Here is a 15,869-nt window from a genome sequence, read left to right as displayed (position 1 = left end):
TAATCAATAAATCCAACACAATGAGAGATGAGCCTATACAACATTCTCAATGTGGCAAACACTCACACACATACCCACAAACAAAGCACTGCATGAGCTTATAACAGGGTGGTATTTTCTTTTTAATTTTGTAAAGTAAATACAGTGACTCACACTCAAAAAAAAAATAAATAATAATAATTAAATGAGAAATAGTGGCTTTTTATATTACGTTTCCAGATGTCACCAAAGCCATCAAATTTTTAGGTTTTGGCTGTCTGAACTTACTGGAATTCTATATATTTTTTATTTGCAGTAAATAAAAAATAAAAATGTAATATATTCTACATGAAAAGATGGTACTTTTAGAGGTAAATAAAAAAAGTTATAGTTTTTATTTTATCGAAGATAGTGTTATGACAAAAAAATTGTGATCACACCTGAGACCTTTGTGTCTAATAAAGGGCTACTACGAAGGATGATTGAGGGTTAAGATGTTCATATTCATTTAAATGGTCCAGTGGTACGGCTTTTTTAATTATTCCATATTTCTTTTAATTAATATAGAGCCTACAACTGTTTGCATAATTAATATAAATATATCATACAAAATGCATGTTATTTTTTATTTAGTACTGTCCTGAGTAAGATATTTAACATAAAAGTTGTTAACTACACAGGATGAAAAAAAGCTGAAATTATTAAAATAACCCCATTCAAAAGTTTGGGAACCACTGCTTCTTAATACTATGTGTATTTATATGTGAATGATCCACCTGAATGATTTTACTTTTTTTTTTTTGGTGATGGTTGTTCGTGAGATATACGTGGTCAGAATTGTTGGTACACTTGAGAAATCTGATCAAAGAAGGCTGTGAAAATAAATCTGCATTGTTAATCCTTTTGATATTTTATTTAAAAGAAAATAAAAAAAATTCTCTTTTCATTGATCATTATAAAACCGTGTGTGTGTGTGTGTGTATTAACCTATGTTAACTTATATTACTTATTAATTACTATTTTAAGCGAATGTTCATTATCAGTCATTAAAAAAAAAAGACTCAGAACTGGTTGTCATCTATGTAACGACTGGGTGAAGGAGTGGCAGGAAGCAAGTGCGAGATTAATGATATTAACCATGAAGACAATGATACAGACAGTACTTGAGACAAAAAACGCTGGGAGGAATGCACAGTCCAAGATGGTGGTGATGAGTGACGAAACACACAAGAAAGCAAAGCATAGGTCATAAACATGAAACAACGCTCTCACGAACACAAGACGCTAGACAACCCAATATATAGGGATGAGTAATGAGTGACAGCTGTTGCTGATGACAATTAACGGAAACGCCCACAAACTAATCAGTGCTGACACGTAACACAGAGTTCACCCACAAAGTGCAAAACCCAGAGATCACGGTTTACCAACCGTGACAATCTAGGGGCCGGGAAAAAAAACACCTTTGAAATAGACTAAAATAACTAGGTTAAATCAAGATGTAAGCTAGCTGAAATAGTATTTCTTATTTTAATATGTTCTCCCAACGGCTGTCAAATTGTTATATTTATTTTATAAATCTTAAAAAGTCATGGAAATGTTTTTTGTTGTTGTTTTTTTTTCTAATAATGTTAAGGTCAAAAACATTTGAGAAATTGCTATTAATAAAAAATAAATCAACTCCATAATCATGAACAAAAGAAGTCCAAGTGTCACAGAATTGGTAATAAAATGTTCAGTTATTGAAATTCTGTTATTATAGAATTCAATTATTTTGAATACTTAGAATTAATTAGCCTATGCTAATACATTGCCATTCTAGTTTTTGAAGATGGTTATTAATTAACGGTAGTATCTTAAATACCTTGAAGGGCCTTGAAATAGGCTAATAATAGTCTTTTACAATGGGAGACCTTGCAGTCAAAACAGGAACCTTTGAGTTAGATTCATCCTATCGCAGACTTGAAAACATGCAGATTTTGTAAATGCAACACAACTATGAATTAAAATTACTATTACAATTTTAAACTTTTAAGGGCTGTCTATTAATGATGGTTCCTTGCTAGGTTCAGACCATTTCGGTTACTCTTCAGATTTTTTTAGTTTCTAGAGTGGATTATTATTTTTATTTTAACAACAATAAAAAGTGTGTATTTAAAGTGTTTTTATAATTATTATTAATATGATCTTCACGTACTGGTCGCGACGCGAGTATCCACCTTTTATGGTATCCACTAGGGCCTGTGTGGTGAGGTCACTGTTGCTGGCATTGTTTCCGGGTCATCATTTCATCGCCATTTTACTGGTCAGAATCAGAGAAGTGGAGAGGTAAGAGATCGCAACGTGTCTAGAAATCTTCAGCTAACTAATTCATAGCCCTGCGCTTCTCAATAGAATCAGCTGCCGCGGTCGGTGAGCTGCAACACCCTGTGCGTTTTAACTGCTGGATTAAAGTTTTTAATAAGTGTCGATATTGTGGACGCGCGGCCTAACGCTCGCACAGCTAGCTTTGCGTCGACGTTATGTCATTTTAGTTAATGTCGTAATTATCTTCAGTGAAACGCATACATGTAAATGCACAGAAAGACGCTGTAAAGCCTTCAACGTGCATTTTAAGGATGCATGGCCTATCGTAGACTAGTTTTGCAGCAGTCTGAGTGCGATTAGTGTTTACCCGCTGTGTGTCTCCGGAACTGCAGCTGTGCGGGTTATGTTACAGATTTAGGCGTCCACAATGAAAAAAGCAGTGCTTGTTTTCCATGTTCTTATAAATAAATCGAGTTTGAAATTCTGAATGCATGGTTTGCAGACGCTGTTAGTTATGTGCAAATAAAATACATGTTTCCTACACATCAGGCTTCTGGCACAGGAATCATAAAGAGAGATGTGGGACCAGGGAGGACAGCCCTGGCCTCAGTGGCCTCTAAGCTCACAGCAGCAGTGGATGCAGTCATTTCAGCATCAGCAGGATCCAGGTTAGAGCGATGTTCTTATCTAATTGAGCTAACACATACTAATCATGTAGTAGTTATTTGTTTGAACTGCTCAGGGCTTCGTTTCCCAAAAGCATTGCAAGTTGATTGTAGAACTAGTGTCACCAATAGAGCTACTATCAGCTTAGCCTTATTATGCTTTTTTTTGCAGGTCAAGTGGACTGGGCTGCTTTAGCACAAGCATGGATTGCACAGAAAGAATCCACCGGAGGGGTTGCCAGCCAGCAAGGGATTCAGCCCAATGGCCAAGAAATACAACACATGGAACCTCCAGGCCATAATAACCATGGTGCCTTTCCCGGTGATCACAATTTTGGCAGAGGTTGGCAACCAGGTAAGGCAAATTTATCAGTTTGACTGAGCATTTTGAATAGATCTAATAACTTGATGTTCTGCTGTAATGGTAGACTTCTCTGTGGCTCCATATGCGATCCTTCTCAAATCTAATCAAAATATTTTTAATAAAACCACGACCTCACCCTTTTTTGATCATCCATTTAATTTAGACATGCATCATAATATGGAAGAAATAATCTGTCGCTACTTCTGTTAAATTGTGACTTAAAATATTAGATAATTAATCAGACAGTCAACAGAAAGCACAAGTAGGCCTTTTCAGAAGGCCGCAGCAGAATTTTTGCATGACCGTTTTGCTAGATATGACCCTTATTCCTTGGCTGGGATTGTGTAGAGCCCTTTAAAACTGCGTTGAAACAGCAAATTTGGACTTTCAACTCGCTGGTCCCCATTGAAGTCCACTGTATGGAGAAAAATCCTGGAATGTTTTCCTCAAAAACCTTAATTTCTTTGCGACTGAAGACCGAAAGACATGAACATCTTGGTGACATGGGGGTGTGTAAACCATCAGGATTTTTTAATTCTGGAAGTGAACTAATCCTTTAAAGAAATAGTTCACCCATAAATAAAAAATTGCTGACAATTGACTCACTCTCAGACCATTTAAAATGTAGATGAGTTTGTCTGTTAAAAGTTTCATCATCGGAACAGATTTGGAGAAATTTAGCATTGCATCATTTGATCAACAATGGATCTCTGCAGTGAGATTGCAAACAGCTGAAGAATGGATCGATGGACTGGAAGTGTATTGAATTACTCATGGATTATTGTGATGCTTTATAAACTATTTAGACTCTCATTCTGATGGCACCCATTCACTACAGAGGATCCATTGGTTAGAAGTTGATTTAGTGCTAAATTTCTCTGTTGTGGTGATGATTTTTTTTTAGCTGAAATATTTAGTAGTGGTTTGTTACCATAGAACTACAGCTGGTTTATTTCATCACCTGAGAACGTGACACCCTGAACTGCATATCAAGTTTAATTACCCAGTTAATGGAAACTTTGTCTTTGCTTTTAAGCTAAATGGAAACTTTAATTTTGTCATTTTAATTCTATCATTTTGGTGCATCGCTAATCAACAGGCCGTTTGCATGCATCAGCAAAAAATAAATAAAAAGTGCATTGCATGACATTTTTGACATTTGATGCATGAAAAAGTGGGAAGGGCCAATGTATCTGACAACTTATTTAGTGCACAGTTGATATCTTAAAAGTTTAAGTTATGACCTTGTTTGCTGATTGTTTACAGAGTGGGGGATGCATAGCCAGCCTCCTCCTCCTCCCCCTCCAGAACAAGCATGGATTCCTCCTGGGCAAGGACTGATGGATGTCGTCAACGCATCAGAAGACAGTAACAGTCAAGATAGTTTGGAATTTCCTGGAGACCCACACCACGGAGGCTTTCCTCAAAACAGTCATGGGTTTGGGGGTCAGCCTGAGCCTTACCCTATTGGCCCAGTTGGCGTCAATCATTTTGACTATCAGGTATGCTTGCCTAGGTCTGGCTTATCAAAGGTTATTTCTAAAATGTTATCTCCAAACCTTTCAGTTTTAGTCACATTTATTTCTGTTTCCTCTTAGCATGGAGCAGCGCCAACAGGGACAGTGTATGGACCACCATCCACCGGCTTTCATGCACCTTATTGGCCTGAAGGACCGCAGAACAGAAGAGACCGGCTCCCTAGCTTCAGACCAGAACGGCCCAGATCCCCCAATCAGATGGAAATTAAACCAGAGACGCCTACTCTTGGTGCATATAATTATTGTTTAATGTATATACATAAGAAAAACTGCGGTTATTAAAAGATGCACATTGTGACATTGTCTTGGTTCCTGGTGTAGATGCTGTTAAACGGAGGACTTTGCCTGCATGGATTCGAGAAGGCCTTGAAAAGATGGACCGTGAGAAACAGAAAAAGTTGGAGAAGGAGAGAATGGAGAAAGAGCGTGCTGAAATGGCAAATAATGAAAGGGCTAGCGATATTGTAGAGGAGGAAGGTGATGGTCCTCGGTTGCCACGCAAGAGCAAATTTGTAAGCATCTTTTTTAGAATCTGTTTACAGCGAAGGAATCTGCTGAGGTTACTTTGGCAACTGTTGTCCCAGGGTTCACTGACATGCACAAATGTTTATTGACATGATCATTATAATCTTAATTCAAAGACCCCATGAAATGTCTTGACGGGGCAATCCTCTGTACATTTGAATGGTAGAGTATGTCAGTTGAAAGTAATTTTTTTTGGATAACTAATAGGAGCAATCTAGTACATGGGTGATCTTAAAACTCTCTGATGTGGACTGAGCAACGAAATTCCAATTGATTTCATGGAGTCTTTTAAGTTTATTTACTTTGCTTGTTAGCTTTTGCACACTAACACTAATAATTCCTCTCGGCGCTTATGTCAACCACTAGCGTATGTTCTCTGGTCCAATCACCTACTCCTCTTTAATTTAGGACAGTGATGATGAGGATGGTGAAGAAGGTGGTGCTAGGGAGGATGGCGTTTCAGGGAGAAGGCTGGAGTTTGGTGGTAGAAGTTCTCCTCCTGTTCAAGAAGAGCAAAGTGAACCAGAAATGACAGAAGAGGAGAAAGAGTTTCAGCTGGTGTGTACACACACACTTCTGTCTTAGCATTCATCTGTCCAAACTTGACTTGTGATCCTTGACATTTCCTATTTGCTTCCCACAGATGCTGATGACTAAAACTCTTCTTACCGAAGTCCTCCTTGAAGTCACAAATGAGGAAATCTTCCAAGTGGCCAAAGAGACTCATCGCAAAGCCACTAAAGGTCTGCTCCTGTTCCCTTGTGTCCGTGCAACTGTGCCTTCCAGTTTAATTCTGAGGAAGAGCCACATTTCCACAGATATTAGACTTGGCTATGTTTTGACTGATATATATGAAGCCTTTTTGTCTGACTGATGCATCATGGTAATATTTTATAAGCAAAAGTGCAAATCTTCATTGGCCATTCTCTGCTAATGCAACAGAAGATGAAAACCTCAGAGGGAGGGTGAAAATGGTCACAGACGCAGTTAAATGGAATCTTTCACGGGGTTCCCAGTCAATTCTGTTCTTAAATTTATTTCCTGTAAAACAAAACGACTTCCTCACTTCTATTTTTGGCAGACAGCTTCTCATTTCGAAAGTGACACTGCATTAGTACAGACTGGTTCTTTCCTCCTCCACTGTTTGCCTGTTTGACGGACTTTGTGTGATAACCTTTTTCTTCTCTCCATCTTTTTTTATTTTTATTTTATTTTGCCAAAGGCAGCTCTTGTGAATAGTGCATATGTGTACCCTCATCTCTAGAGACTCTTGCCTATGCGAAAGTGGTGGCTGTATGTGTTTTAACATGTTGTTCCTGTTGTTGATGTGAATCAAAGCTCCTGCAAAACAGCTGGCACAGTCAAATGCACTGGCTTCTCTGACCGGCCTCGGTAAGTGTCTTTACATTTTGGCCCGACGGGGGTGGGGGGTTTGGGAATAAAAAAAGTGTGGGGGGGGGGGCATTTTCAGCTCTCTAGTGAACTTTTATTACAAGCCCAAGAGCTCAAGCAGCAGATCTTCTCAATGGTTAGCTTCCAGCAACACAGATTATTAAAAAAGCATGCTTCATTTATTAAGGTGGGCTTTAGTAAAGAATTATGTAGTCAAGTGGGTGAGAACGAGGGACTGTTAGCGTGCGACTGAGTGCCATGCGCCAGCTGTCTATTATAAGAAGGGGGCTTTGTTGCCGCAGGAGGGCTGGGAGAGTATGGCTCAGATGAGAGTGAGGATGAGGAGCGAAGTGCGAAGGGGTCGGACTCCTCAGACACAGACGATGAGGAGCTGCTGCACCGCATACGCCAGAAACAGGACGCCTTCCGTCGCAAAGAGAGGGAGCAGCAGGAGAGGCTGGCGCTGGAGGTACAGACTGTAAAAGGTGGGTGCATCTAGAGAAAGTGACTATTTTTATACTTTTTTTTTTTTTTTTTTACTGTGTTTATTTTTTTATTTTTTTTTGTATAATATATTTTTTATTAAGCAGAATTTTAAATGACAATGTGCATGACATAAATTAAAAACACCACAATCTGCTTTTTTAACATCAATAGAAATGAATAAAGAAAAATTATACAAATATACAGAACACTCTTAACACTACCCAACCCAAAACATCCCAAACACACAAAAAAAAATAAAAAATAAAAAAATAATAATAATAATAATAATAATAATGAAAAAAATAAAAAAAGAGGGAAAAAAAAAAAATAATAATAATTCAAATCTCCAGTGAAGGTGTTGTCTCAACAAAGGAGATAATAGGATTCCACACTTTATAAAATGAGTTAACAGAGTCCCTGATGGAGTGTTTAATTTTTTCCAGGTGTAGGAAGGACATTAAGTCTTTCAGCCAAGAAAAATTAGAAGGGGGGCATGAGGATTTCCAATGCAACAGTATTCGTCTTCTGGCTACCAATGAGGCAAAAGCAATAATATATTATATAGGACAGGTATAAAATGTATGAGTATGATCTGCTGGGGAGAGCGAACATCTATTGCACCTATCGTCTGCTATTAAAGAAAGTTTCTTCAATTTAGCTTTGGTGAAGTGAATTCTGTGAACAACTTTAAACTGAATAAGATTCAAGCTAGCACATGCAGACAGAGTTAATTTTAGCTAGAGCCTTATTCCACAGTCCCTCGTCAAGCTCCAGTCCCAGCTCTCTCTCCCAGGTTCCCTTGAGTGCAAAGAGAGGAGGGAATAGCGAAGATCGTAACAAGCCATAAATTGAGGAGATATGACTATGCGATTTCGGGAGAGACATTATATCTTCAATTAAAGTTTTCATTGGCTGGTGAGGGAAGGTATTAAAGTGTGCTTTAGCAAAGTCACGCAAATGAAAGTAGCGGAACAAATTGGATCTAGATATTTTGAATCTACTCATCAAATCATTGAATGACGCAAATACATGATCATCAAGAAACAAATCATGAAATACTGTCAGTTTATTAACAGAACAGCTGAAACTATTCTTAACAAAAAATACATAGCTAGGTTATAATTTATTAATTAAATCTATTTTAATAATCTATTTGTATAACTTATTCATTGATTCAGTTTATTAAATATTTGCCCTTTATTTTTTTATATTATATGCATTTATGTAGTTTGTGTGCTAGGTTTCTATTTGCCAAAAATGTGATCCATAGACCATTAAGTTTAAAAAATGTTTATTTCATTTATATTCCTTTGTAAGTTCTATATTGTTTGTATGTTTTTGTTATTAGTTGCAAAAGGAATACAAGTCTTGTAAAATTTGTGTTTTCAGAAGATTTGGCATCGGACAGAGTGAGCAGAGAGAGGGCAGGTTATGAGGAGGAGCAGACAGAGTTGAAACACAAACAGGAAGTTAGGGAAAGGGAGGTGGAGCCTACCTTAGAGCGACGCAGGTCACGTAGTGAGCCTGAGGTCAGTGAGGTCAAGCGGGCCAGCAAAGAGCACACGGGGCGTAACGGAGGAAGTGCCAGTCCCTCCCTAAGTGAACACCATAGCCGCACATCCAGCTCCAGTTCTTCCAGCAGCCGGTACTCTTCATCCTCCTCTTCCTCAGCCTCCTCTCGCAGCTCCTCCCGTTCCTCATCTCCCAGAAGGAAAAGGCGACGCAGCAGCTCCGCCTCTCGTGGGACTCGCAGGCGCAGCCGAAGTCACAGCTCTCGCAGACGTCAGTCGGAGCGCGACAAGGGCAGAGACCGGAGGCGGAGCAGTCGCGCACAAAGCACCGACCGGTCCTCTCGTCACAGGAAGCGCAGCCACTCGCGGCAGCGCAGGTCCAGCAGGGGCCGCAGGAGCAGGTCCAAGGCCAGTCGCAGCCGCAGTAGAGAGAGGCGGCGCAGCAGGGACCGCAGGCGCAGCCGAAGTCGCAGTACGAGCCGCAGCAGGAGGAAACAGAAGGCCTCCAGCAAGGACAGAGACAGGAGGAAAGAGAGGAGTCAGAGCCACGAAAAGGATAAAAAGAAGAAAGAGAAAGATTTAGATAAAAAGACAGACAAACAGAAGGGCAAGGAGAAAGAGGGTGAGGGCAGTTTAGTAAGGGATGAGGAAGACGATGCCAAATCAAGGAGAAAGAGTGAGAGGACAGACTCTCACAGTAAGAGATTTTCCCGGCAAGACAGTAAATCTAGCAAAAAAGGCTCCGCCAAAGCTAGCAAGAAGTACTCTGATTCAGAGTCCAGCAGGAGCAGGTCCCCTTCCCCTGAGGTTAGCAAAGAAAAAAAGTCAAAAAAATCAAAACGTAGTCGATCAAGGTCAACGGAAAGGTCTCACAAGTCTGGTAAGAAGGCAAGCCGCAAACACAAGTCTAAGTCGCGATCAAGGTAGTATCCATTTTCTTTCTTTCTTTTTATTTTTGAAGTGTTTAAATTGTTTGTGTGTGAATGATCAATAGTATTTAGAATATCACAACTGTTGCAATCCGAATGATCCTGAAGTAGTTTTTAAATTAACGTGTTAAATTGAAATCCGCAGTCACATAATGTTGAATGAGTAATAGCTGAATTGTGCACAAATGGTTGGACTGTGCTTCCTAAGTGCTACTAAGATTGATATAATTTCCTCCTCTTCTCATTCAGTGTTGATCCAACAGCAGTTTAAGGTGTGTGTATGAAGTTCTAGATGTGATCTCTACTAGTGATTGCACTAATAGTCTGTCAAACGTTTCTCTTGCAGGTCAGCATCTCCCAGCCGCCGCAAGCGTTGAGGGGCATTCTGCCTCTGATCTGTGCACCACTTTTAAAATTCCACGAGTTAACAGGCTTGTCTCATTATCGAGGCAACGTTGTAGGTGAACTCCACTCCAAACCCCCCCCCCCCACCCCACTCCCTCTTTTTGTAAATATATGGTATTTTTAAGTGTTGTCTTCAAAACAGGAGATTTTGAATGATAGTTTCTTTTTTGCCTTGTATTATGCAAGACTAAGCATTCAAGTAGTCAATAGAAGCTTGATACTGTAACATTTTAAAACTTAACACCAGAGGAAATAAATTCTCATTTCATGTAAATTGTCAAATAAAACATGAATGATTCTTTCTGTCTGACATGGCCTGCCTCTTTTATTTTTAAATCTGCTGCTTGAAATGTCTGAATGAAGATCAGATATATATGGAATAAAAGTAAATTACGGGCATATTTATAATAGCTCTAGCTTTTTATTAAACTATATTCACAGTTTCCTTTACACAAAAATGACCATTTTGATAATTTACACGTTCCAAAGAAATATTCTGAGAAATGTCCTTCCACTATTTTCAATATAAGTGAATGGAGAAAATAGATGTCATCTCGTGCATTATATAATATATAATATAATACTATATTTTATTATTACTATACTGACACTTTAATGTGTGAAATATAACGTTTACGTTATTCACTGATGATATGAGCTGTTAACCGTTGCTACCGAATCGATTCACTCGGACTTGACCGTCTGATTCGTCAACAAATGACTAAAACTAGTGTCTGAACGGAATTATTCTTCACACAGTAGAAATAGTCATACAGGTTTGAAGTGACACGAGGGTGATTTAAATGAACTCCCTTTAAGTGAGACAAAGTAAGACACTTTATTTTTCTTGTTTGAGAGGTGCATAGAGAGCAGGGAATATTGAGTGGTTTTGAAGTCAAGCACACTTTGTATGTGTTGTATATGCAGATTTATGGTTTAATTTGAAACGTGCGTCTATATAGTATTAAAACGGAATCCCCCTTTTCAGATTATTGTTTTAAAAGATAATTAGTTGATAAAGAGTATTAAAAAGTAAATGTATTTGTCACTGTTATACAGGATAGGAACGCTTGATTCCATACCGAGTTTCTGCTCGGTCAGAAGTTCTGTGAACACGCCACGGTCACTTTGGGATTGGATTTACTCTGAAGTCAGTGATAATATAAAATATATTTGACGCAATAAAATGCAGTTATGTACTACAAGAAATTAGCAGGATTAGCTTTCGGGCTGTTAGCAGAATCTAAGTTTAAATGCCCGTTAACCCGAGGCGCGTCCTCCAGAGTGAACGCAGTGCGGTCTGTGTGCAGCTGGACGGTGTGCCTGCATCACAGACAGAAGAATCAGCTGTCAGAAGGGTGAGACTGATTTATCGATTTAACAACAGTGCATGCAATTAAATCCATGATTTTACTCTTAATAGGTCAGCGTTGCGATCTACTCGTTTCCTGGGTTTTTGTTGACTAGACTAGAGAATCATAACGACATATGATTAAAAGATTTGAACATTAGTTTCTCCCGCAGATTGACCTGTAGAAATGTCCGCACGGTATCCCAGACTACTCTCGACCCCAACGAAGTGCGGAAGTTTCAGGCCATGGCTAGTAAATGGTGGGACTTGCAAGGAGAGTTTGCTGCCCTGCACTCCATGAATGACCTGAGAGTGCCTTTTATCCGGTGTGTAAATCTACGCTCTATTCTACTGATAAAAGTGCCATGCTATCACTGTAGTATTTTTTTTAACAGCAGTAATATTTTAGCTTATTTTATGGATGTATCTCCACATTTTTACCTTTACTAGATAGTTTTAAAAGGTCTTAGTTTCCATGTGACACATTACTTTTTAGAAGTAATGCTAATAAATGTGATGACATAAATGTTGTATACATAATAGCTTAAATAAAAAATGTATGAATGAACAAAATAATGTTTTATTTAGGGATGCAAAGTATCTGTTTTGAGCCAAATATTGAGATCTTTTTGATTTATTGGTTGATATTACATATTTAACTGTGCATTCTCTTTACCTTTTACATTTAGATGGCATCCTCTAATGCTTAAGCTCTAAAAACCTTATTTAATCACACAGTCTCAAAAGTTTTGACTTTCATGGCAAATGTATTCAATATTCATTATGTATTCATGATATATAAAATCTGCTGTTTTGGCTAGATTTTTAATATTGGTGCAGCCCTAGCCTAGAATAATGCTATATGGAGTATAGCATGTCACACCTACAACTTTCTAAAAGTATTTAATATTTAGGGTTGGTAATAATTTTAAAATGTTTTTGAGAGATTATGCTCAGTAAAAGCTGCATTTAATTGCTCAAAATTACTTTGGGAAATTAAAATTGAGAAATATTATTACAGTTTAAATTGTTTTCTATTTTTATGTATTTGTGTATAAGTGTAATTTATTCTTATGATTGTAGAGCTGAATTTTGATGCATATTTCTCCCCAGGATTCTTTGATGAATAGAAAGTTTGAAAATACAGCATTTATTTAAACCAGATTTTTGATCAATTTAATGCATTCTTCTTTGAATAAAAGTATTAATTATTTTCTTTAAAAATGTCTTGATAATAATATTATCTGAGCAGATTCTTCTCTCAGCAGCTGTTTCCATGCGAGTCAGGATGGATATTGTGATTGTCATTGTAAGCCTTTCCCCTCGCCTCCCGGAATCATTCAGCGCACAATTTCTTCCCCTTCCCTGAACACGGGATCAGTTGTAGTATACAGCACATATGGCTGTGCCCCGGGGGCTTGTTTAAATGAGGGACCTATGTGCTGTTGCTGGTTATTATGTTGTACTTGAGGAATGTATGTTTGCTAGACGTTGGGGTTTGTTGGCAGAGATGGGCTGAGTTAACAGGATTGGCACTGAGCACCTTAGGCTGCTTTGGTCTGCATGGCCTGTCCAAGCTTTTGAGGAAGAATGTAAGGATGTTGCCTTTGAGTTCAGTGAGATGAGTATTGAGGATGTACGATTGCTTCAAGATGTCAGAGGCATGTGTCTAGCCAGAGGGACTAGACGTGTTTGGGACTCAGGAAGCGCATTGAGGAATTGCATCGCTGTCATTAGCTTTGGATTTTCTGTTTCACGTCAGTCTGATGTACATCATTTTATAATTCTGCATGACTAGAGGTGATATGTTTTCTAGCCTAGTGCCTTCTTAACCTCATTTTGTGACCTTTGACCCCATTTTCAGGGATAATTTGTTGAATGTGCATGGCATCCAGGAGCTGGGCAAACCTCTGGCTGGACTGAGAATTCTGGATGTTGGCTGTGGTGGAGGCGTGCTGAGTGAGGTAACTAATGTTAATTATGAAAATGATTCTATAATGACGGATAAGTATTGAGCTAGTTGCACTAGTTAGTTTACTGTGTGATATTCCATCATTTGAGAGATCTGGTCTGGGTGTGGTAGCAATATAAAGCTGGTCTCACGTTTGTTAGGTTTGATAGCGTGCATGATTATTTTTAGCTGGCCTCAAATGATAACTGAAAACTTACTAAATGAACTATATGATTAAAACGGACCGCTTCACGCCCAGTGGTTTCCTCCACTGAGATAAACACACTTTCTCCAGGCTGTCTCTCTGCCTGATATGTCATTGTTGTGTTTTGTTGAGTGTGATGTCTCTTGAGTGTCCTGTCATGCAAAAGCTTATGTCGAAAGATCCCCTTTAAGGCACATCAGTGGAACAGACAATTTACTGGTTTACTGCAGCTCTATTTCTGAATAAATGCCCTGAATGACCAGCAGAGGAAGATGTGCAGAATTCTTTTTTGTTTTTTTTTTGTTTTGTTTTTGTGCTACTGTGTTTTTACACCTAAAGAAATATGACATAAAACTGAACTTTTCCAATAAAATATATTTACCATACAAATCTAATGCAAATTCAAAATCAACAATGAAAAATGTATAGTTTCTGTCCTGTGGGTCAGTGTTGTTTTAGTATTATTTATATGCTATTATAGTATTTATTGATATTTTTATATAATATTTTAATTTAATTTTAATTTTAGTTTAGGTTTAATTTAGTTTATTATTATTATTATTTAAATATTTCTGTTCATCTTAAATTTTTATTTTAGTACTTTTAAATTAAATGTATTTCAGTACATTTGCCTAATAAGCATTTCTATTTAGGTTTAAGTTTTTCATTTAATATTTTATTTTGTCAGATTTCTTTCAGTGACTAAAAATAAGTTTAAGGTTTAGTTTAAGACGTGAATATCAATAAACAAAGTAGCACTAATCTTTCTCAGCCACTAGGGAGGTTAGGAGCAGACGTCCTGGGAATCGACCCAGTGGAGGACAGTGTGCGGACCGCAGAGCTGCACTCCTCCTATGATCCAGATTTACGGGAGAGAGTTCGCTATCAGGCCTGCACCCTGGAGGAGCTTGCCGAAGAGGAAGTAGAGGGATTTCATGCTGTAGTGGCATCTGAGGTGGTGGAACATCTGGCCGACCTGGACGCCTTTGCCAGCTGTTGCCAGCAGGTGTTGAAGGTGTGTCCCAACATTGCTGACATCTGAAACAATGACAATACATAAAAAGTAACAGTGGGATTCACAGCAAAAAGAACTGAATGCACTGCTTTAATCTCCTGGGTCAGTGTGTCAGAGGACAAGAAGAGTTACTCCAAATCCCCATAATCTCTCCTAATGTTTTGACATCCAGCCACTTACATTAGCCTGTTTCTGTTTTGATTTATTTTATTTTCTTTTCAGTTTATTTTTAGATGGTTTATTAGTTAGAATTTATAAAAAACACCAAAATTAGAAAAAAATTACTGTCTTAATGTATGAAATATTTTATTTGTAATATTTTATATAATATAACAGATATTTATTAAACACATTTTTAAGATTTTTTTATATTTTAAATATAATAACATTTAATTCAAGGAGGGAACACTTAAAGGACTACCATGTACATAAAATTCTATAAATATCAAAATGTTAATGTATAACATGCAATTAAAATTTGTCATATTTTTATGTAATGTATTATGTAAATTTGTATTTTTTTTCCAGCCTGGTGGCTCTCTTTTCATCACCACTATTAACAAAACCAACTTGTCCTACGTTTTCGGGATTGTGGCAGCAGAGCAGCTGTTAAGGATTGTTCCGAGTGGCACTCATGACTGGGAGAAATTCATGAGCCCAGAGGATCTGGAACGACTTGTGGAGTCTTGTGAGTGTCGTCTCTGACTTCCATTTCTATCTCACTATCATTCATTGATCAGTTTCTGAGTATTACCCCTCCTCTATCATGGATTTCTTTGCCATTTTAATAACAGCTGTTGTTGGAAAAGCCTGGTATACATTACATAATTGTTCAGTATGATCTATTGTTACACTGCTTCAGTGTTTATTGTATGGCAGAATTTGTTACTTGCTTTTATCGTTTTCCTGTCTTACTGTATCCCAGTTGGTTTCTACGTGGAGGCTATCAGAGGCATGATGTACAATCCTCTCAGAGGAGCGTGGAGCTGGCAGCAGAGCACGGCCATCAACTACGCATTGCATGCAATCAAATGCAAAGAAGAACCCCAGCCTGGACAGGTCTGGGCTGAGAGTAAGAATCTGGATGAACCCGGTCAAGCTACAAATTACAGTTAAGCCATTATAATGTTGAAACTATTAAACAAACTTAAAAAAACACACCCGGTATCTCAAAATATTTTGCATAGTGAAGAATTGCTGAACCAGTAATAAACATTCTTTACATTGTATTCCTTGCTAACATTTA

The 15,869-nt window shown here is 38.0% G+C and overlaps 2 protein-coding genes across 7 annotated transcripts; both read left to right on the top strand.

Moving 5' to 3' along the window:
- Positions 1 to 2,215: 2,215 nt before the first annotated feature.
- On the top strand, positions 2,216 to 10,405 carry pnisr (PNN-interacting serine/arginine-rich protein). 5 transcript variants are annotated; one of them, XM_059508090.1, is made up of 13 exons: positions 2,346 to 2,686; positions 2,789 to 2,954; positions 3,124 to 3,306; positions 4,582 to 4,817; positions 4,914 to 5,082; positions 5,175 to 5,365; positions 5,787 to 5,936; positions 6,022 to 6,121; positions 6,717 to 6,770; positions 7,073 to 7,255; positions 8,646 to 9,690; positions 9,946 to 9,968; positions 10,043 to 10,405. In XM_059508090.1, the coding sequence occupies exons 2-12, from the start codon at positions 2,864 to 2,866 to the stop codon at positions 9,965 to 9,967; spliced, it is 2,424 nt and encodes an 807-aa protein (XP_059364073.1). In that variant the 5' UTR covers positions 2,346 to 2,686; positions 2,789 to 2,863; the 3' UTR covers position 9,968; positions 10,043 to 10,405. The 5 variants fall into 5 exon arrangements, with proteins under 5 accessions (XP_059364069.1, XP_059364068.1, XP_059364071.1 ...); XM_059508086.1 differs by lacking the exons at positions 2,346 to 2,686; positions 9,946 to 9,968 and adding an exon at positions 2,216 to 2,307 and having other exon boundaries at positions 2,836 to 2,954; XM_059508085.1 differs by lacking the exons at positions 2,346 to 2,686; positions 9,946 to 9,968 and adding an exon at positions 2,220 to 2,307.
- Positions 10,406 to 11,065: 660 nt separating this feature from the next.
- On the top strand, positions 11,066 to 15,765 carry coq3 (coenzyme Q3 methyltransferase). Of its 2 annotated transcripts, none has more exons than XM_059508083.1 (6): positions 11,066 to 11,459; positions 11,614 to 11,778; positions 13,317 to 13,416; positions 14,381 to 14,623; positions 15,152 to 15,311; positions 15,549 to 15,765. In XM_059508083.1, exons 1-6 carry the CDS (start codon positions 11,296 to 11,298, stop codon positions 15,737 to 15,739), a joined length of 1,023 nt encoding a protein of 340 aa, XP_059364066.1. In that variant the 5' UTR covers positions 11,066 to 11,295; the 3' UTR covers positions 15,740 to 15,765. The 2 variants fall into 2 exon arrangements, with proteins under 2 accessions (XP_059364066.1, XP_059364067.1); XM_059508084.1 differs by having other exon boundaries at positions 11,080 to 11,459; positions 11,626 to 11,778.
- Positions 15,766 to 15,869: the final 104 nt, after the last annotated feature.

Source organism: Carassius carassius, chromosome 24 (genome assembly GCF_963082965.1).
Source record: "Carassius carassius chromosome 24, fCarCar2.1, whole genome shotgun sequence".
NCBI classification, from domain to species: domain Eukaryota; kingdom Metazoa; phylum Chordata; class Actinopteri; order Cypriniformes; family Cyprinidae; genus Carassius; species Carassius carassius.
This window is presented reverse-complemented; position numbering and strand designations above follow the sequence as displayed.

Coding starts and splice junctions, on each gene's coding strand:
- coq3 (XM_059508083.1), top strand. CDS start 11,296: ATGTACTACAAGAAATTAGCAGGATTAGCTTTCGGGCTGTTAGCAGAA. Junction 13,417..14,380: donor GTGGAGGCGTGCTGAGTGAG/GTAACTAATGTT, acceptor AATCTTTCTCAG/CCACTAGGGAGGTTAGGAGC. Junction 14,624..15,151: donor GTTGCCAGCAGGTGTTGAAG/GTGTGTCCCAAC, acceptor TTTTTTTTCCAG/CCTGGTGGCTCTCTTTTCAT.
- pnisr (XM_059508086.1), top strand. CDS start 2,864: ATGTGGGACCAGGGAGGACAGCCCTGGCCTCAGTGGCCTCTAAGCTCA. Junction 5,366..5,786: donor TGCCACGCAAGAGCAAATTT/GTAAGCATCTTT, acceptor TCTTTAATTTAG/GACAGTGATGATGAGGATGG. Junction 5,937..6,021: donor AGGAGAAAGAGTTTCAGCTG/GTGTGTACACAC, acceptor TGCTTCCCACAG/ATGCTGATGACTAAAACTCT.